Below are 22,889 nucleotides of genomic sequence, written 5' to 3'. Positions count from 1 at the left end.
AAAAAAAAAATGATGGACACATAATTCTTTGCACAAAGCATTAGAAAATACTGTGATATTTTATTATTAAAAATGCTGCTGAAAAGTTTATACATATGTGTCCAGCCATATATATCTTCTATCATTACTTAAGGCAAAAACAAAAAATTGCAAAACAATAACCAAAGAAACCATTAAACCCTGCGTGCCTTTAAAGGTCAAGAATAAAAGCCTGGGAAAGTTTTCTTTTTCCCCCCTTTTTTTTAACAGATTGCAAGAATATCTTGTTCTCATAGAATGCTATGAAGATCCTATAACACTTTTCCATGTAGAAATCAGACATCATTTAAGATGTAGTAAATTGATTTTGATCATAATCATTTTTAAAAGCTAATATCATTCACTCACAGAAACTTTTTGTTTTACCCAAATGTCACAAGCCTGACACATTACTGTACATATTGCTAGCAGTAGACAATTGGAAGTACTAAACATATACTGTAATTCACATTACAAACATACCCAACTTATTATGATGCCAAGCATCACTGCCTTTGTTTGTTTGTCGAAGAGCCTATTTACTTTCTCAGTGAAGGCAATACATAGCTTATGGGTATAGCCTACTAAGAGTCAGATATAATAAATGATGAATCAGGGAAGAAACAGTTCTTTATGCGATCACTACATACAAGTAGGTGCTGTTGCTTCACCATGGCTAATGTGGAGGCATACCTAATATATGTGTACCACCTCACTCTCAAACATAAGTTAGGAAGTTAGGTAAAAATCATGAATTTGTCGTGTTACTTTCACATTTTTCTGTAACTCCTCTTTGAAAAAAAGCGCTCACAGACATTGAGAATTTCTAAAGTTAACACGTCAGAGACTGGTTATCCAAAGGACTTCATGATAAGGGTGCAAGGCAGTATGTATGTTAGGTAGAGCATAGGGTAGGGAAGTGACAGTGTTATGTCCAACTTAAAAAATGAAATTATTTTTTTTTATTTTTTTGTTTTTGAGGGGATTGGGTACATGTTCAAGTGCAGAGCAAGACTCTTCATGTATCTTTGGTTACTATTTCTCGGTGACCCAGTAACTTTCAAAAGACAAAATATAAAGCAACCATCCCTTACTTTTCAGCTTATGACACTTGAAGCATTCCTTAGGAAAAAATTTAAAAGGAAAAAAAATAAAGAAGAAAGAGAAAAGGGGAATGATCATTGACTCCTTGAAAGATGACTACTTTTTCTCCGGCTCTCTGATTCAAAAAAGTCATGGGTTAATTCTTTTCTTATGATAACTTGACAGTGAAGCCATCCATACTTTCAGGAAAACTCATGCAAAGCATAGTTGTTTATTGTTCCTTTTTTTTTTCTTTCTATCATATGCATTGATTGGTGATTGCTAATATCAGAAATCCGCAAAAAAAAAAAAAAAAAAAGTTTTCAGACAGGCATAAGCTTGATCATATAAATGAAATATGGAAGAAAAAATTTCATCACTGTAATTTGATAAATAAGAACCTTGCTCTTTAAAAAAGAAAAAAAAAATCTTCCTTGAAACTGCAAATTTTCTGATTAGCAAAGCTGAGCAGGTACTTTCTCAGCCAGAGTTCTTCCGCAGCTGCTGGTGAACACAGAGCTAGATTTACTGAGGGGTGGGGGTGAGGGGCGTTGGAGAGGATTGGGGGTAGGGAGAAGAAGGCTAACCAAAAGGCAGGCTTTCTTTACTTTTGGCAGGGTACTGAACTGGGAAGCAACTCTTCCCAAACATATTCAAATAACCAGAACTACAGAACTGGACTTGTATTTTTTTTTTTTTTTGTCATTTTGTGTGTGTGTGTGTGTTTCATTTAATTCAATAAACTTTAAATACAATTTTTCCAGTTTTCTGATCCACCTTTGTGTTGCAATTTCATGAAGGCTAACACCTCAAAAATAAATGTTGTCTAAAAACAACCATCTCCTAAGAATGCTTTAACATGCATTTGTGCAACCTGTAAGGGGAAATGTGCAGGTCACACAGACAATCTTTATTTTCTGTATGACGCCATGTCCTCCTACAAATGAAACATGTTAGAAAATCCCATATCTTTGTTTACCACAAGTAATTAAGAAGAAAAGTCCCCTCTTATTCTGGAGGAAACGGGTGATATGACTAATGTATATATACATATAGATCACAACTGAAAGCACAATCTTTCTAAAAGCTCTTTCAAACTGAAAACATCAATAAAAGCTTTTTGTTGTTGTTTTTGTGTGTGTTTAAACTCACATCTATGTACATTTTTTACAAAGTTTCTTAAATATAGTTCAGGCTGGCAAATCATCTCTTGCACAGAACTATACGAATATAACTGCATAGTCAGTCCTCTTATTTTTATAATAAAATTCTACTTTTCCTTCCTCCTGGATTACAGCTTCATACAATGAGTAAAAGCCCGTGATACTGTCTTCACTTAAGAAGGGCCATTCATGGTATGGCACATAAAGATTTTTTTTAATTTTATTTTTTAAAAAATGGTTGAGTCACTTGGCTGTGTTCCAGAAGATTCAGCTTCTATTTTACAATGAAAAACATCCAGGTTTTTGAAGCGGCTATTCTTCCGTCCTATACACATTAAACTTTCACTGAAGTAGTTGGGATCTTAAAGCAGTATTATAACAGCAATGTACACATTTCACATTTCACAGGGTTTGAAGTTGATCTTTTTAATATTGGAAAGTTCCTTTGAAAAGGGTCAGTAAGAAAATAATGACTGCCCTTTTTCTCCTTTTATTTGAAGTCTGCTTGATGAAAAACATTCCTTTTTTTTTTTTCTTTTTCTTTCTTCCATGTTGCTGAAGAAAGGAGAATAAGGAAGGGGAAGGTAATGGCAGAACTATACCCTAGTAGTTGAATGTCCATGGGGTAAATTAGTACTGTTTTGTCCTCCACTGAAGGTGTTGAAAGTATGCAAAGGCTGCATTCCTGTTAATGTATTGGGAATCATGGTTATGGTATTGGGTGTCATTAGCGGAATGTCATCTGGAGATCTTCTCAGAGTAAGGGTATAATCAGGTGGGCAGGTTAATCTCAGGGTATCATGTGCCTGTAAAGACTCACACTCATGATCGTGCTCCAGCTGTTTCATCTGTAAGGACATGATTTCTTCGTTTTGTATGTGAGCTATATCATTTGTTGTATTTCTTTGAGGACTGGGACGCCTGTGAGTTTCATGACGTCTTTTGTCCTTTTTGTAATACAATGCAGCAAAAGCCAAGATATTGAGGAATAACAAGGATGCTCCCACTGCAATGGTGACACTTAACTCCGTGGAATAATCTCGTTTTGTTTCAATCAGAACAGTTGTATCCTCTGGATTTGTTTTATGAGGGTCCTTTGAATGTTTGGGATTATTGGCGGGTGTGATGGCTGGGCGTTTGGTAGTTGGCCAGATTTTTGCAGGAGAACGTCGAGTGCCATAAGGAAATGATGTCATGTCTGGAGGAGGGACTTTTGTTGTCGTGGAAACATATTGAAAAATTTCATTCAGGTTGTGCAAATGAGGTACAAGTTCCAACCAGAAAGCGACTTTGGTTGCTCGATAGTGATCCCTTACCCGAGGTTTCAGACCGATGTGTAGATAAAGCTGGTCTTTGGGATTATACTTGGACCACGCAACTTCTTCAAAACGATTGGGCTTTGTATGTATAAACTTGGTATCTTGTGGAACTGGCTGATTTGGATCACTGTTAAAAGAAATGCAAAGAAAAAAATTAAGAGTCAAATAAAAATACAGACTCCCTACTATCTTCAATGTAATAATATTCACCAATAAGCAATTATCAATTCTGCACCATTTCTTGAGAACATAGAACCCTTAAGGTACTACACTGAAAGGCTATTTGAGTTATGACTAACACTGTTGTATTCTCTGTAATATTTTTTTTATCTTTTATCTTCATTAAGGTAAAGCCTTACCAAATGATGTTTGGAGATAGTCATAGTATGTTAGAAGAAAGGGGAAAAGGAGAAGGAAGTAGTGCAGGAAGAGGAGAAGGAAGAGGAAAGAAGGAGGAGGAAGAAGAAACAAATATTGGAGCAGCTAAATGGTGTAGTGGATAGACCATCAGCTCAGGAGTCAAGAGGTCCTGAGTTCAAATGTTACCTCAGATACTTTATACTTACTAGTTGTGTGACTCTGGGCAAGTCACTTAATCCCAATTGTCTCTCAAAATAAAAAAAAAAAAAAGAAGAAAGAAAATAATAAGCTAAGACAGCAATAGGATGTTCTATATTTCTTCTAAAACAAGTTCTTGATTGAAATAGGCCAAAAAAAAAAAAAGAAAGAAAAAAGAAAGAAAGAAAAGAAAATCAATTCATTTCCTCCCTCCACTGATGGCAAAGGGGGAAGATGTTATTAAAGTAACTTCATATGGAAAATTCTATAATATAAATTTGTATAACTTTAAAATTGTTTGAAATTTAGTTGAAAACATTTTTCTTTACCTCTTAATTTATTAGAAAAATATAATTAAAACCTCAGCTATATTAAATTTATGAATTAGAAAAAAACTTTTTAATAAGTTACCCTAAATTATCAAACACAATCAACTGTCAAAAAACAAAGTTTTCTTCACTTGATTTTATAGGTATTTAGCACACCTGATAGTTGAGAAGTTCATCTAGAAGAAAAAAAATATATTAGAATGTGATCATGGATCTGGAAAATCTCTGAATGGTTGATATGAGTTAAGATCAAACAATTTTTTTTTTTTTTAGTGGAAAGATGTGTTGTATTAGTAAGATAAAAATATTCATTTGATGCAATTAATTTTCCCCCTTAGAATTAGGAAATAAAAGATCAGTGAATTAATAATTATAAGAATGTTGGGATACACAGAGGAACTTTGACCTCTATTTCATTAAAGTGGAGCAGAGATATAAAATGTATGACTAAAATTCACACCTAATCATCCATCAAATTTTGTCAGAGAATTTAACCTTATTCAACACCAAATCTTTAAATAGTTTAACAAAATGTTTTGAATTTTCTCCCATCCCCAGTTCTCCTTTTGAGTGTAAAAATATTAAAAGACCCTGAAATGCTAGAAATAGACAGCTGAGGGGATCAGAAGAAATAAAAGACTTAGATAATTCAAAAGTTGAATTAATATCCCATGAATTACTAGCAGTAGACTATAGAAAGAGCCACACAGATTTTGTAGCACTTCATAGAACAAATATATTTCAGCAATGCCTCCTATAAAATATAGATTTTCACAATTGAGTTCTATTATAAAATCAGTAATCCATTCCTAGAAAATGAAAAGCATTGTGGATAAAGGAATGAAAAAGTATTGGATAAAGATGCTGGATTTAAAATGGGGAATAAGGCTTGTCTTCAAGTCCTTTCCCCAACACATGTGAGCAATATAACTAAGACAAACTGCTTAAATTCTGTTTCTTAGTCAAATTTATATAATTCTCTTACAAGGTTATTGCAAGGCCCAAGGTTATCACAAATTAAAAAATGTATGTGAATCATTTCTCAAACCTTAAAACACTGGATGTCAAATATTATTATCATAGAAAGTAAAGTGTCCTGATAGTCTAAGTTGAAAATTTTCAGTAAGTGGGTCAATCAGCAAACAAATGAAAAACATTCCCTGTCCTCAAGAAGCTCACATTCTAATGGGTGGAACAATATGTCTAGGAATTACTAGACATGTTCAAGATACATAGATATGATACAAATATGGAAGTGTATCAATATACATGTATGCATCTATATATTTATAACTGCCTCATGGGTTTAGCTAAACATCTCTATATAATATTTTTTCTTTCTTCTTTTCTCCCTCTCTCCATTTTCCCCTTCCTTTTTCTTTCCCTTTCTCCTTTCCTTCTTTCCCTCCATGCTTCCCTTTTTTCCCTCTATCCTTCCCTTCCTTCCTTCCTTCCTTTCCTTCTTCTTTCCTTTCTTCCTTCTTTTCTTCTTTCCTTGTATTCAAATTCCCAGTTTTGCTATCACACTAGAATCTTCACTCTTTATATCCAATCAGAGGTAAAATCTTGTTTCCATGTTTATAGCATTTCTCATTTATATCACTTTCTTTTCACTCACACAGTGCCCATTCTAACTCACAGCATTTGCCGGAACTATTAATGGTAATTGATTTCCCTACCTCAAATCTCTCCATTCTCCAATTATCTTGCACACTATCACCAAATTACACATTGGACCATGTCAACCACTATCTCAGTCAATTGTAGTAGCTCCTTATATCCGTGAGAATCAAATATAAGCTTTCTGTTTAACATTTTAAATGGCTTTTGAAATTTCAACTGGCCCAAGCACTCTGTAATCCAGCCATAGTTCCTCATAAATAAAGCACTTTCTTTCTCATATCTTTGCCCAGCCTGGCTCCCATGCCTGAAATGCTTCCTCTTCTCACCCTGTGGAATCCTTGGTTTTCTTCAAGACCCAGTTCAATTGTTACCTTTTGTAGGATAGGTTTCCTGACTTTCTTCCCACTCCCTATCCCACCAAATTGTTAGTGCTTTCTCCTTCTAAGGCTGCCACCATCTACTCTACATATCTTTAAATATGCATGTATGTGTGTGTGCATGCGTGTGTGTGTCTGTGTGTCTGTGTGTATATACACAAGTTGTCTCTTTCATTAAAATGCAAGATGTTTTTCTTTTGTCTTTCTTCCTTTCTCATATACCCTAGTCCCAGATACATAATCATGACTTAATAAATGCTTGTTGATTGATTTATTACTGTTACCATTAACATTTATATTAAAACAGACACATGTACATAATTTATTATGAATTATTCTGTGACATAGTGGAAGAAGAATAGACTTGGAATCAAGAGAAACTTCAGTTTACATCTCACTTTAATATTTGTTAGCTTTGTGTGAATTGAGAAAATCATTTAACTTTTCTGAGACCGAATTTCTCAATTTTGAAGACATGAAAATGAAACTTGTGATGGATTTCATGAGAAGGTTTTTAACATAATTTAAAGTATATTATTATTATTGATAGTATTTGTGCATAGGTATATAGATGACATGGTATATGTTTGATATTACTGTTTGTTTTCATAGACCACTATTTAATTCTAAAATAATTCATCATGAATTTAAAAAGTAAAGGAAAACATTTATTTTGTTCATAAAGAATAGAGAAGATTTAGAAAATCCTGATAAGCTGATACAATCTATTTATTAAAGCCCTTCAAGACTAAACATCAGGCTTCTTAGATCAAGATAAACTCATAGAGATTATGAAAGCTCAAGTCATTTTATTTTCTCAAACACTCAAAAGACATCATCTGTAGGTAAACAGAAATATATATTCCCCATCATTGTTTCTTAAGCATATTTTAATTCACATAAATTATAATTCTGGTAATAGGAAAAATCACATTTTTTCCCTCCATAACAAAATGTTCTTTACTGTATTTCTCTTCTGCACATACTCACATTTGCATGTTATTTTTTAAAACTTAGACAAAATATCATGAGTCTTTCATAGATAATTCCAAGGACTCTGCCTTGTATTGGTTGTTTGGAAATAGGCATACAATTACATTCAAATTAAATACATTATTTAGTTGTTCCCTTCTAGATGACAAGAGGCCTGCTTTTGATTTTAAGGTTCTATGACAGTCATTTATAAGAATACTGTTTAAAAAAAAAAAAAAAAAAAAAAGCAAAACATTCAGTGACATCTCCATACCACTAGGTGGCAAAACAGAGATGTTTGGTAGAACACCTTACTAGCAGACACAGCTGTTTTGGGAATTTAAAAACTCTGATTCGCATCTCTCCTTTCCACACAAATCAGGTTGTAATTGTCAGGTTAATGCTAACCCCTGCCTTTTTCATCAAACTGTCTATAACTGAATAGAAGGTATGTAAGTTAATGAGGTGCTATTATTAGATTTAAGAATCAAATTGGAATTTGAAACAAGACAATTACATGAAACCCATAATACTTATTTTTTTTAAAATCCATTCAATCCATTACACACACACACACACACACACACACACACACACAAATACACAAATAATACTACTATTGGAGATTTAGAAGTCCTTTCTGATCATTCTAGTCTAAAATTATCTGTCCTGTCTCTAAATTCTAACATAATTTAAGGGTTGTACCATACAATTTAAGATTTGTACCAAATTCACCTACAATGTCTGAAATTGTATTTATCTGACAATGCCTACTATTTTACTTTTAATAAAGTATATGAAAATAAGAAACAAGAAAATCTGCTTAAGTGTATTAGTTTTACGTAAATGACTGAGATTTAGCATTTTGAAAAGTCTATAATAATTACAAAGCAACTGTTAACTTACACACCATACACATACAAGCACAAAGTGGAATAATTTTTAGATTTTAGATCATTTATGGGAAAAATTCAAAGTCCTTTCTCAAAGAAGACCTACTGAGAGTTTTGGTATTACAAATGTCTTATTAATTAGACTTTCATGAATTATTAAGAATCTGTGTGATTCTTATGTCCTTGAGACTAGGCACAGCTGCTTTATTTTTTCTCAATGGAATTATATGTGAATCCAATTAATTTGGGTTCATAGCTGCCTGAAAGGGTATCTGATGGTTTCACAAGCTAGATGAATAACTCAGAAAGATGATAATGGAGGATACTGCTAAACTCAATAAACTCTGCCTTTGATTATATAGAGATGCATATAGAGAGACATATATATGTGAATCCATATACATAAACATATATATGTATCTGTATCTGTATATACCATTGTGTATGAATATACATGTGCACTTGGTATACATGTGTGTTTTTAATTGATAAATAAAATAATTACATATATAAATTATATATAATACATATTTATATTTATACTACATACTTTCATTCAAAAATTTAGTGAAATCTTTCTCTGGCATAGGTGTTTCCTTTTAAACGTAGATAAAAACTGACCTGACAAAACAAAAGATGCTGGCTGATTTCTGGTAGGCCACTGCATGCATTACATAGCAGACGTACTTAGAGGGCAGATCTGTCAGCATAGGACCTGCTGAACTGAAACCAGCAGCTAATCTTTTCTATAATCCAGCTGTCCATTCCTATTGTCAATAGAAGCCCAAAACCTGGGCCTATCTCAGGAAGAATAAGATAGGGCATGACATTTAAATCTCATTTTATAATATAAAAAGGAGACATGTTAGATCACATATGAATTATCATGTATATTGATTAATATTCCTCAATTAAGTTAAGTTATTCAGAATTTCATCAGAGACGAGAAAGTTATTTCAGAGATGAGGTATCCACATGTAAACAAATCACAGATATTGGTGACAATAGGAGTCACCATTTTGGCCTGAGAATAATAATATAAATCTGATTAAATATATTAGTAAAAATCCTCTAATACTTTCATGATTGATGTCTATTCTAAAACTTAGCTGACCAACTTTCCAGGATTTGGAGGGTCCCACAGCCTATATGGGATAGACTCATTTACTTGGGATCATTACTATAACTTGCTCTCAAATGTGTTTGTGTCATAGGAGCTCTGTGATCTGTCACTATAGATTCTCTAGGATAGATGTAGTTATCCAAGAGTTACAGAGTCCATAACCTCTTTTAAAAGGATCAATAATAATCCTGCTGAGAATGATGGTTGATTGGCTATAGGCTTTGCTAAGATCCTAATAAATTTAGCTTTTATGTTGCTAGCTTTTATAATGGATTTGCCACTTTTCCAAATATATGGAACTATTCTGATAATTGCAGGCACACTGTCCAAATGGATTACTTCCTTCACCCAGGTGTCCTCCATCCCTGTTCTGCACTAAATTCAAGGATATTTTAAAGTTCAAATGAAATAATAGATGTAAAGCGCTTTGCAAATCTTAATGTGCCATATAAATGTCTATTATGATTATTATTATCAACCTTTAGCCACCAGGTCTCCAATCTGCTATTGACTTCATTTCCTTGAAACTTCTACTGTACTCTTGCTGAGTTCAAACAATGTTTGTAGAACAAGGGTGTGTGCCAGGAAATACTTAACAACTGGGCTGTGGGAGGGAGAAAGTATGCACATACAATTTTAAGTTTAATCTGCATTATTAAGTCATTATTAAAACAGTATATCAAGCCCTTATTTTTAGGGACTGATGTTTGCAATCTCTAATGCTTCTATGGAAAATTTAACAAGCAATTAAATTTAATGGGCAAATCGGTTAGAGCTGGCTCCAGCACACCCTTGTTGTGTTGTTCAAATTAAACATCATTTTTGAAGAAGAGCTTCAGATTAGTGTCTAAATGTTCCTATCATATCTGAGTGTAATTTTTAGCTTTGTTTCCCATTTTTATCAATCCTACTCAACTTCTTTTGGTAAAATCTGGTTAATCAGAGTCAGAAAACAGAACAGTGAAAGAACACCCTTTGGGATATATATCTAGATAGATAGATAGATAGATAGATAGATAGATAGATAGAAGATGGATGACATGGGATGGGCTTTGCTAATATTCCACCAAACTCACCAAAACAGCCAGTCTACCAATAAATGCTAGTATATAAATTCCATCTATTCATTAAAACAAACCACTTCATTCAAGCCAAATTATAGTTTAAGAACCTCCACTACCTTTCCCTCATCCAAAGATGAAAATATAAACTCTTTAAATATAAGGCCCTCCACAATTTGGCTAGTGCTGATCTTTGCAACTTAATTTTAAATGATTTCTCTTGCACAGCCAACAAGCATCAAAGCCATACTCGAAGCTATTCTTTGACCTTGCCTTATGGTCTATAACAGCTATCTGTTATGCCTTGAATGCTTCTCATATTTATACTTTAAAATTCTTTAAAAAGTTTTCAGGGTTTAGCAGAAGTACTACCACCTCCTTGAAAATTTCTCTAACCACTGCAACAGAAAGTATTCTCTACCAATTTTTCTCATAATGCTTTGTTAAGGTCAAGTGCAATGAATCCCAGTACCTAGCACATAGAACTCAGTCTTAAATATAGGCCCTGAACCTGTGATTTTATTGATACAAGGAACTTTTGTTCCTTGATTGTAAGGAAATTGCCTTTACCAATTCTGGGCAGCACCTTCTCTGAAAGTGTCTAGTTTAAAAGTAGTATAAGTTATTCCTAATACAGGTGCTTTTCATTTTAGTTGTATAAAGAAGACATGTGAGATAGCTGTTAGGCTTAAGTTTTGGAAGTAATTGTTTCTGGAGATTATTATAAAGTAAAAATTGTGGACTGAGAGTTAAGAGTTTGTGCCACAAATTAAATCTGATCTAAGCAACTGGAAAAATATGAAATGCTCTTGGATTAGATGAGCAAATATAATAAAGATGACAATACTACCTAAACTAATCTATTTGTTTAGCGCTATACCAATCAGACTCCCAAAAAACTATTTTGATGACCTAGAAAAAATAACAACAAAGTTCATATGGAAAAACAAAAGGTCAAGAATTTCAAGGGAATTAATGAAAAAAAAAAATCAAATGAAAGTGGCCTAGCTGTACCAGATCTAAAATTATACTATAAAGCAGCAGTTACTAAAACCATCTGGTATTGGCTAAGAAATAGACTAGTTGATCAATGGAATAGGTTAGGTTCAAAGGACAAAACAGCCAATAACTTTAATAATATAGTGTTTGACAAACCCAAAGACTCCAGTTTGGGGGATAAGAACACATTATTTGACAAAAATTGCTGGGAAAATTGGAAATTAGTATGGCAGAAACTAAGCATTGACCCATACTTAACACTGTACACCAAGATAAGGTCAAAATGGTTCATGACCTAGGCATAAAGAATGAGATTATAAATAAATTGGAAGAGCATAGGATAGTTTACCTCTCAGACCTGTGGAAGAGGAAGGAATTTATGACCAAAGAAGAACTAGAGATCACTATTGACCACAAAATAGAAAATTTTGATGATATCAAATTGAAAAGTTTTTGTACAAACAAAACAAATGCAGAGAAGATTAGAAGGGAAACAATAAACTGGGAAAACATTTTTACAATCAAAGGTTCTGATAAAGGCCTCATTTCCAAAAATATATAGAGAATTGACTCTAATTTATAAGAAATCAAGCCATTCTCCAATTGATAAATGGTCAAAGGATATGAACAGACAATTCTCAGATGAAGAAATTAAAACAATTTCTAGCCATATGAAAAGATGCTCTAAGTCATTATTAATCAGAGAAATGCAAATTAAGACAACTCTGAGATACCACTACACACCTGTCAGATTGGCTAGAATGACAGGGAAAGATAATGTGGAATGTTGCGATGTGGGAAAACAGGGACACTGATACATTGTTGATAGAATTGTGAACACATTCAGCCATTCTGGAGAGCAATTTGGAACTATTCTCAAAAAAAAATGTTATCAAACTATGCATACCCTTTGATCCAACAGTGTTTCTACTGGGCTTATACCCCAAAGAGATACTAAAGAAGGGAAAGGGACTTGTACATGCCAAAATGTTTGTGGCAGCCCTGTTTGTAGTGGCTAGAAGCTGGAAAATGAATGGATGCCCATCAATTGGAGAACGGTTGAGTAAGTTGTGGTATATGAATGTTATGGAATATTATTGTTCTGTAAGAAATGACCAGCAGGATGAATACAGAGAGTACTGACAAGACTTACATGAACTGATGTTAAGTGAAATGAGCAGAACCAGGAGATCATTATATACCTCAACAATGATACTGTATGAGGATGTATTCTGATGGAAGTGGATCTCTTCAATAAAGAGATCTAATTCAGTTTCAATTGATCAAGGATGGACAGAAGCAGCTACACCCAAAGAAAGAACACTGGGAAATGAATATAAACTGTTTTCATTTTTGTTTTTCTTCCCGGGTTATTTATACCTTCTGAATCCAATTCTCCCTGTGCAACAAGAGAACTGTTTGGTTCTGCACACATATATTGTATCTAGGATATACTGTAACCTATTTAACATGTAAAGGACTGCTTGCCATCTGGGGGAGGGGGTGGAGGGAGGGAGGAGAAAAATCGGAACAGAAGTGAATGCAAGGGATAATGTTGTAAAAAATTACCCTGGCATGGGTTCTGTCAATAAAAAGTTATTAAAAAAAAAAGAGTTTGTGCCAAATGATTAAAATGAAATGATTACAGGTAAAATAAATGAATGTAATGGAGAAATCAATGCATAATATTGGAGAGAGGGAGACAAGTTCTGGAGCTTGTTATCTTGATGTTGTGAGAGCTAACAGGTCAAGGACTTCAAGAAATAGTCAAATGATAGAATCAATAAAACTTGGCAACTGGCAACTTATTGGACATGTGAAAGGCCATGAGAAATAAAAGAATTAAAAGTAACACAAATGTCTAAACAAAAGAAAAAGGAGTGATGATACTTGAATTACCAGAAATGGTAGTCAGCAGAATAAACGTGTTTTGTGTAAATGATAAATTCAGGTTGAGGTGTGTTGAATTTAAGGGATATATAGTTATAATATCAATGACAGATATACTTTTGAATCTTTGTACCAATACTTTTCATAAATTAGCTTATTTGAGCTTTAAAATAACTTTAAGTTAAATACAGTAGGCATTGTTATCTCCATTTTATAGATAAGGAACTTAGGTTCAGGGAAGGTATCTTGTTCATGGTAACACAGTAACTAAACTACAGAGGAAGGCTTTGAAAGCAAATCTATCCTGGATCCAATATCAATAAACTTTCCATTGCAACGTTATGCTTATAGATATCTTTTGGTATTTGGAAATGTGTTATTTGGAACTTGGAGAAAATTCAAAGCTTTATAAAGACAGATATTTATGAATTATTTGTATAGAGGTGAAAGTTGAATTCCCCTAAGTGGTTAAAAAAGAGAAGACCTAGGGCTAAGTATTAAGAAAGATTCATCTTAAAAGGTTGGAAAGAATGCTTAGGAAAAGGGACAGAGAAGACATGATAAGCAAGATGAGAACTAGGGACAAGTGGCAAAAATATTAGTCAAGAATAATATGTCAAGCAAGAATTCAATTGAAGAGAAGTCATTGAAAATGAAAATGAGAACTTAGAAAATACTATAGTTTGGTTATTATAAGTCTCTTAGGGAACATTAGAGGGATCAACTTCTGTAAAATTTTAGAGGCAAAAGCCATATTATAAGTTATAAGTTGAAGCAATAAGTAGGTAGAGAACTATGTATATTCTATAAGAATTTTGTGGAAGAAATGGAAGAGAAGAGCTTTAAATGATAAGCAGGTCAAGGAATGGAATTGTAAAATCCTTAACATGCATTTAGACATATGTGGAATAGCTAATAATCATACTGATGGGTAAAAGGGAGTACATATTTACTGGTGTTAGGTAGTGGGAGACACAGGCATATATACTATTAAGAAAATGTCTAGAATTAGTAGCTTTGGTTCAAATGTCAAATTAATCTTAATAGTTACCTCATATCCTATTCAAACCTCTTCATGGAGTGTTGCCTCTAGGGGGAAATTATGTGTGTGTGTGTGTGTGTGTACATATGTTTAAAAGTTCAGGAGTCAAGTATTTGATATTTGTCATTATCCACAACCTTTCAAAGCTATTTTCATGTTGATTCCCATTTACATTCTCATATGTTACAAAGAAACTAATCTAAATTGTGCCATGAACTTAGAATGTTATTTCTTAACTCTAAATACTTATTTGCTTTATTCCAGATGTCTAAAATACATTATTTGCTCATCTCTGCTTTTCAGAATCCTTCCCTTTATTAGAGTTCAGTTCACCTACTCTGTCTGATGACTTCTCAGATGAATGGGACTTCTCCCTCTTCAGATTTCTCTGTGACATTTTTTTCCTTTTCATTCTTTCCTCTCCTTACCTTTTATTCTACTTATATGCATATGTATGTTACACTCTTTTCCTTATATTCACCTTCCCTAAGTAGAATGCAAAATAGAGGACCCTGACACTCTGAAATTTTTATTTCAATATTTTCAGAACTAAATATACTTTTTTGCGCATAAAAGATGTTTAAGAAATGATTATTGAAAAAAGAAGTGGGAATGAGTTTTCCTTAAGACTGACAGAATAAAGGTACTATCAAGCTTTGAGTTACTTGGAACAAGGGTTTAGAAAGTATCTATCAGATCTTTTTGATGAAAGTGAAGTAGGGGTTAAGATCATCCATCTTCTAAGAATGGGTACAGCGCCTATATTTCAAGTAGATTTGGGATATCAAGGAAAGGGGAAAAAACCATTTAGAGTGAAACAGTTATTTCTGCTGTTAATTAAACCAAATTGCTCAGTAAACAGGAAGCATAATTTGATTTCAGAGGCTTGGCTCCTATTGCTGCCTCCATTCAACTTTACAGAGAAAAGCAAAAAAAAAAAGTAAAAGAGGGTGCAATTTTCTGAGAAACTTTAGCTAAAACAGATAATTTGCTGAAATGATGCAATACTAAAACCACTTTAATTTTTTTTTCTCTCTGCTATAGTGTTGTCTATTATCCACATATTCGGATACATACCTATTTGAAGTGTTTTTTTACATGTACTAACTTGGCATGGGCATTTTAAAGAAAATGATGAATGATCTTAAAAATAACACTCAAAAACTCTGTGAGTTTTAAATTATACATTAATTCAAAATATTTAAAAAGTAGGACCTTTGAGATAATCAATGAAAGTGATGTTTTCTTCTGTTGATTTAGTTTATACAATATAAATTTGATATACAGTATACAGTTGATCTAGTATATACAGTATATACAATATATCTTTTTTATACAAAGCTGTTTACATATTGCCTTCTCTTTAGAACATAAACATTTTGAGGGCCGGAGTTTGGTTTTTGAATTTTTTTGGCCTTTCTTTGTAATGTAGCACTGAGCAGATATTTGGGGTTTACTAGCTAGATTTTTTTTTTTTCCTAAACGTATTTCCACATTTTCTAGCATGCTGCACGAGAAAAATCAGATCAAAAGGAGAAAAATGAGAAAAAAAAATAATGAAACAACAACAACAAAAAAAAAATACTATGCTGTGATCTCACATGTAATGCCCACAGTCCTTTCTCTGAATGCAGATAGCTCTCTACATCAGAATTCTATTGGAATTGGCCTGAATTACCTCATTGTTGAAAAGAGCCAAGTCTATATCTGTTGATCATCACATAATATTGTTGTTGTATAGACTATTTTCTTGGTCCTACTCACTTCACTTAGCATCAGCTCATATAAGTCTCTCTCCAGGCCTTTCTCAAATCATCTAGCTGCTTATAAAATAATAATTACATTCATATAACATAACTTATTCAGCCATTCCCCAACTGAGGGGATCTACTCAGTGTCCAATTCCTAGCTACTACAAAAAAGACCACTACAAACATTTTGCACATGTGGATCTTTTTCACTTTTTTAATGATCTCTTTGGGATACAAGCCCAGTATCACAATATCACAGTATCACACTAATGGATCAAAGGGTATGAAGTATGATAGCCCTTTGGGCATAGTTCTAAATCACTCTCCAGAATAGTTGCATAGTTCATCACTTGGCTAATAATGTATTAATGTCCCAGTTTTCCTGTATTCCTGCTAATATTTATCATTTATCATTATCTTTTCCTGTCTTCCTAGCCAATCTGAGAGGTGTGAAGTGGTATCTCAGAGATGTCTTAATTTGAATTTCACTAGAATTCCTTTTTATGGAACAAGCCTTAAGTCAAAACCAATCAGATCCTTTTTGGCTAGGGATATGTCCTAGACCAAGCGCCATTTGGTCATTGTTTGGGATGTGATTGACTCAGGTTAATGTAAATAGCAGCAATTTCTGCTTTGGCAGAAACCCAGAGATTCTTCCCCTCACTGAATTTTTTTTTTATTTAGAGGGTTTTGTTGTTGTTGTTGTTGTTGTTTGGATTAGGTAAAGGAGGAGATTCTTTGCCGCAATTGCTACCTCGTCTTAATCACTAAATGGGTATGGCCTCAGTCAAACTGAGATCTATTGAAGACCTTAGCTTAAAAAGTCAAGATCTCCCATTCATCTACAATCTTCTTAATTTATATTTGGCCACTGAATCCAGATGGTTCTGAAGAGGAAAGTGGGACAGGTGATCTTGGACAGCCCTTCCTTACTTAAATCCAATTCACTTGCAGGTAACACCATCATTTCCATGATATCATGGTCTTCTAGAATAAAGGATAAACAATAGCATTTATCAATGTGCTTGACAAATAGTATATACTAGATAAATACTTGTTGACTGGTTGACATGAACAAGGGACAATTCTGAGTTCTTGAAGTAGAGAAAAGAGTTTGACATTAGAATAATACAGACACTAAATTCCAGGATCTTATATTCTATTAAGGTGAAAGAATGGGGCAGAGATGATATCTTATGCATAAATAAGTATAACATAAGTTAGAATGTGATAACCAAGTTTTTTTGGTACTATCAGAAAATGTAATGAGGAATATTTACAGCTGGGTGGACCATAGAAAAATAAGTATGTGAGATAAGCTTTTAGCAAAGAAAAAATACAGAATAGAGAGGGGGAAGAGATGCTGCATTCTATGTAAACATAGAGAAAGAGGAGATCACATGTGATTTGGAGATAGGGTTGTTAGTTTGATGTAGTTAACTAAAAAAGAATGTGTGATGGTGAGAAAAAATAATTAAATAAAGACTGGAAATAAGACTGTTATAGACTATGGAGAGCCTTATATATTAACCTAAGTAATTTTTATTTGACCTTTGAAGTCAGACTAGTGATTTTTGAGTGGGGTTTTGATATAATCAGACCCATCCACAACAAGATCATTTTCAGAATTTTTAAAGAACAAATCGTAGGGAGGAAAAACTAGAGGCAGAAAGACCAGTGAAAAGAATATTTAAGAAGTCAAAGAAAGCAGTGATAAGCATTTGAATTAGGGTGTTGAATCTATTAATCAAATAAAGAGTCAATTTAAGAGATATTGCCTTATGTTAGGAGAATCAACCAGACTTAGTAACCAGTTATACATAGGATCATCAAATTTTGATGATGGTTTCATCAATAGAACATAAGAGATCTGGTAGAAGGACAAGCTTAGGGAAGAAGATAGCTCTGTATTATAACTATTGAGTTTGAGATAATGGTAACAAAGTCAGTTCAGAAAATATATACACACGCATACATATGTCCTGTGTATATATGTCAGTGAACTTAACTTTGATCCTTGGGAAAACTCTGCAACCAATCATTAAAAGAATGGTTAGTGATATAAAAAGGGAAGTAGTGATTACAAAATGCTAGCAAGGCTTCATTAAGAACAGATCGTGACAAATTAACTTTATTTCTTTTTTTTTTTTGACATGTTTATTTAACTATTAGATATAATTCATCTAGATGTTAACAAAGATGAAATGACAAAATGTTTTGTGCATTCTCATGGAGAGGATACATAGATATTGACAACACAGTTAGATGGATTCTGAATTGCTGTGTTGGCAGACAAAACAGTTGATCATTAATGGTCCAATGTCAGTGTGGCAGAGTGTCCATGAATTTGTGCTTTGCCTTGTGCTATTTTTAATAAGACAGAAACAATTAGAGATAATAAATCAAATAATAAAATAATCATTATAAATTATTAAAGGAAAAATCATTAAAAAATATTAAGTAGAGAAACAATGATTTTAGATAAAAGCCTGAAAAAATATATATGGGTCTTAGTAGATTATAAACTATATATGAGTAAACAGTGTCATTTGCCAAAAAATGCTAATATAATTTTATGTAACATTAAGAGATATACAATTTCCAAAAATAGGAACTGATAGTTGAACTATACTATCCCAAAACAGGACAAAAACTAGACTTTTCTCTTTTATAGAAAAGAAGGTATGTTTGGGTGGTAGGGAGATACAGTTTAAGAAAGATATTGACAAACCAAATTGTGTCTACTAGAGGCAAACCAGGATGTAAAGGGCACATTGAGTACATAGCATATGAGGACTGATTAAAGCAATTGATAGTGTTTAGCCTGACAAAGATTTAGGGAAATGAATATGATAACTATCTTCAAGTATGTGAAAATTTTTCATGTAAGAGAGGGATCAGATCTGTTCTTGTCTTCAGAGTAGAATAGCAGGTGTACATAGTAGTGGCAAAGAATAAACTTAGGTTCAGCACCAGGAAAATCTTTCAAACAGTAAGAGCTGTCCAAAAGGGAAATATTCCCCTTTCTTGGAGTTCTATAAGTAGAGATTAGAAGACCTCTTCTCAGGTATGTTAGAATGCATATTCCTTTCAGGTATGGTTGGTGCCGATTCTTTTAAATTATAAATTCCATGATTACATATAGCATTGTATTATCTTATAATATTGTAATCTTATAAACTACTTTGGGATAACAAAAAGAAGTTATGTGACAGTGTACAAAAGGAACCTAGCTAGTACCCCAAAGAATATCATATCAATATGTCTTGAAGTAAACATATATAAATTATATTCAGAGTTCTTTGATGAAAACTACATAAATTTTAATGTTGCTAGATGATGATGGTCTATTTCTCTCTCCCCCTTACCCACCCAGTACAAGATTATTCTCATTGACCCATTTTCTTACAATCACACAAATTCTTTCTCACTTGCCTTGATATATATTTCCTATTCATTACTTCCTTGGCAACTAATTAGATAATAGTCCTAGTATAATAATCCTAATATAGATTCTCCTCACAACAACATACAGTTAAATATTTCTGGTCACTTACAGCTTTAAAAAAAAATCCCTCTTGGAGGATTCGAGATTTTAAAGGTTGGGGGAAACCAACTACCTTATCATGAAGGCCAAGGACCAAGAGAATAGACAGGCCCTTGAAAATGTAGGAGTTGATTAGGGACCATATACCTATTTAACTATCAGGCTAATCCTACCTAACTTGAGAAGAAAGTGCCTTCTAAATACAAGAAGTCTCTGGCAATCATATTAGTCCAAGTTAAAGGAGTAACACTAAACTTAATACAAAAATATCATGCAGGAAAAAGATGAGTAGAAATTGAAACAACTTCTAAGGAGTGAAATTAATGAAACAATAGATATTTGAAGTTGATAATGGAGAAGTAGGTCTAATATACTCCTTCTTGAACATATTCCTTTTGACACCCTTTATCACTTCCTCAAGTACCAACCATGACAACTAAAGAGAGGGCAGGATATTTTTGATTAAAATATTTCTTTAAATTTTAAATAATTGGTAAAGAAAATTATGTAAGATAAAATAAAACTTGCACAGATTAAAAGACTGCAAAATTTGCAGAAAATATATAGTATATTTTATTTTGGGAAAAATGAAGTTCTTTAATATATTATAAAATATAATTAAAAACCCTAATCCATAAGTTAAAAAAGGGAAAAATGTTACAAATTCATTTAAGTTTATGTTTTGTCAAAATTTGTTAAATAGAAGCATGGCAGCTTTGCTTACTTCTTTAATAACAAATGATTTTACAATAATAAACAATTCTTCAAATGCAGTTTCAACTCATCAATTCAGTTTCTTCTTAAAACTGCTTCAAATGAAGAATTATAACACAGGTAAATGAGAAAGAATCACTGACAGCAACACATGGCACATCTAATAATATTCTGCATTTTCATAACAAAATGGGTGAAAATTCTTTTATTTAAAATAATTCTGATATGTACAAATAATTTATGATTTTTAATCAATGGTTAGAACTGCTTCCTTTAAGGAAGAAATGCTCATCAATCTGTATTGTCCAAAAACGTAATAGTGCACTCTGATGATTTGCTTGAGGCACATAGCAGTTAAGTGCCTAGTTCAGGGTCATGAAACTAGTAAGTCATGGAAGTAGTATTCGAATCTAGATCTTCTTGATCCTAATTCTAGCATTCTAGTACTCCAAAAGCAGTGAATAATTACATTATAGGGTTCTATCCCCTCCTCCATGTTGTTCCAAATTCTTATATAGTTCAATAAAATGCATAAAAGACAAAGAAACACATTTTAGCTTTTGGATGAACTGAGAGTATAGAATTTAATATAAATCTAATCTAATACAAAAAGTATTTGTTATATGACTACATTGTGCTGAGTACTCTATTACAATCAGGAGATAAAAAGATTAATGAAAAACACCTCTTGTCCTCAAGGACCTTACATTGAATTGGAATGAAGAAAAGAAAATTAGTATAAAATGCCTTTAAAAAAAAAAACCACAGCCTATCAAAGGGAACAAAGAAATTGTTAAAGAAAGATTTTTTTTTAAAAAAAGACCAGTGTAAGGTAATTTTTTGCCTTGTAGCTAACTGCATTTGCCCACTTCAGTAATGTGGTCTGTGTGCCAAGATGGGAAAATTTCATGATATTCTTCCTAGATAACTAACTGGAGGAAAAGATGATGGAATGCTTAGCATTTCCATAATGGGAGTAAGGGAGTTAGGGAAAAGAAAAATAATAATGGAACAGATCACACAGTAAGTTTACTTTCACATCCTTCAGATAAAGATGTTTTATCCTGTTGAAAGACCACTTTCTCTCAGAATTGCCAGAAGTCTAGGGAAATCACTACACTGCCTTCTTACTCTTAATTTTCAAATGTCTTTCCCCCAGAATTCTTGAAGAACAAAACCAAGCACATTATCATACAGCTCTTTTTCAGCAGTCCTTTGTTTGTGAGTGCCTTGTATCTTTTAAGACAGGGTTACAATTGGTTTTTGGTATTATTCTTAAAATGTATTATGTTTACTTTTTTCCATAGTTAGCTCAATTCACAATCCCAATTTTACTTCTTTGTGTCTATTAAAAAGAGGTACCAGATGCCATCTAGCAACTTCAAGACTTTAAAGACCTAATCTTAAGTTAGAAGTTCAGAAATGTTAATTCTGAGAGTGTTTGGAAAGTTATATTTATAGATAATTCCTACTTCCTAGGTGTTACTAAAAGTGGGCATATGAGAAATGGCATGCAAACTTTTAGGAGCTGTGCTGGAGGTGCAGAAAGACTGTAATTCACACAAGAGACAATAATAAATTTGCCTCATTGCAACAAACTCTTCCCCCATCAGCAGCATTTATAATGGTGATAGATGATACTATAAAACATGCTTATAAGCCATTAATAACTGCAAATTCCTGACTTGCTAATATTTTAGAAAATAGTGATAAAAACCAAATGAAGGCATCATACTTTATAATATATCAATTACTCAGCCAATGAACTTATTGATATATCCAGGTAACATACCTGATGGAACTGTATACAGTTGATTATATAGTTTTTTTAACTTTAAATTCCCTTCCTCACTCTATTAGGCAGGAAATTATTTCTGGATAGATTACACATAATTTAGATTCTCATCTACTTTTGATTAAATATATCTATGAAATACATTCAAAGTATGTTTTAAAAAGTAAAAATGCAGTTTACTCAAATGGATACTTTCCTTATCAGTTGTGCATACACAGTATTTGGGTAAATCGGATGTCAGTTATCTTATTAGTAAGGAGTTATACTCCACTAGCAGCTAAATGGCATAGTGGATAATGCACTGCAAAGAGAATCAAGAATTCAAATTCAAATCCAGCCTCAGATACTTCCTGGGTAAGTCACTTAATCTTGTTTGCCTCAAGTTTCCTTATGTGTTAAAAAAAAAAAAATGAACTGTGGAAAGAAATGGCAAACCACTCGGGTATGTTTGCCAAGCAAACTCCAAATGGGGTCACCAAGGGTCAGACACAAGTGAAATGACTGAATGGTAGCAGCAGCAACAACAATACTCCACTAGTAACAGATAGCATCCAAGCCATGCTTTATCATACATGGTGAAAGGTAAATTATATTTCGCTTTAAATGTAGTAGGAATAATTACAAGATTATAA

At 32.9% G+C, this 22,889-nt stretch overlaps 1 protein-coding gene across 2 annotated transcripts in view; it reads right to left on the bottom strand.

Moving 5' to 3' along the window:
* Window positions 1–24: 24 nt before the first annotated feature.
* NLGN4X (neuroligin 4 X-linked) overlaps window positions 25–22,889 on the bottom strand; it is a 472,262-nt gene continuing 449,397 nt past the window's right edge. For both annotated transcript variants that reach the window (XM_051984569.1, XM_051984571.1), the window contains one exon: window positions 25–3,710. In XM_051984569.1, the coding sequence (XP_051840529.1) occupies window positions 2,861–3,710 (850 nt within the window). In that variant the 3' untranslated portion in view covers window positions 25–2,860. The remainder of the gene's footprint in view (window positions 3,711–22,889) is intronic.

Source organism: Antechinus flavipes, chromosome 3 (assembly GCF_016432865.1).
Source record: "Antechinus flavipes isolate AdamAnt ecotype Samford, QLD, Australia chromosome 3, AdamAnt_v2, whole genome shotgun sequence".
NCBI classification, from domain to species: Eukaryota; Metazoa; Chordata; class Mammalia; order Dasyuromorphia; family Dasyuridae; genus Antechinus; species Antechinus flavipes.
Note: the sequence above shows the minus strand (reverse complement) of the source record. Positions and strands in the feature narration are given on the sequence as shown.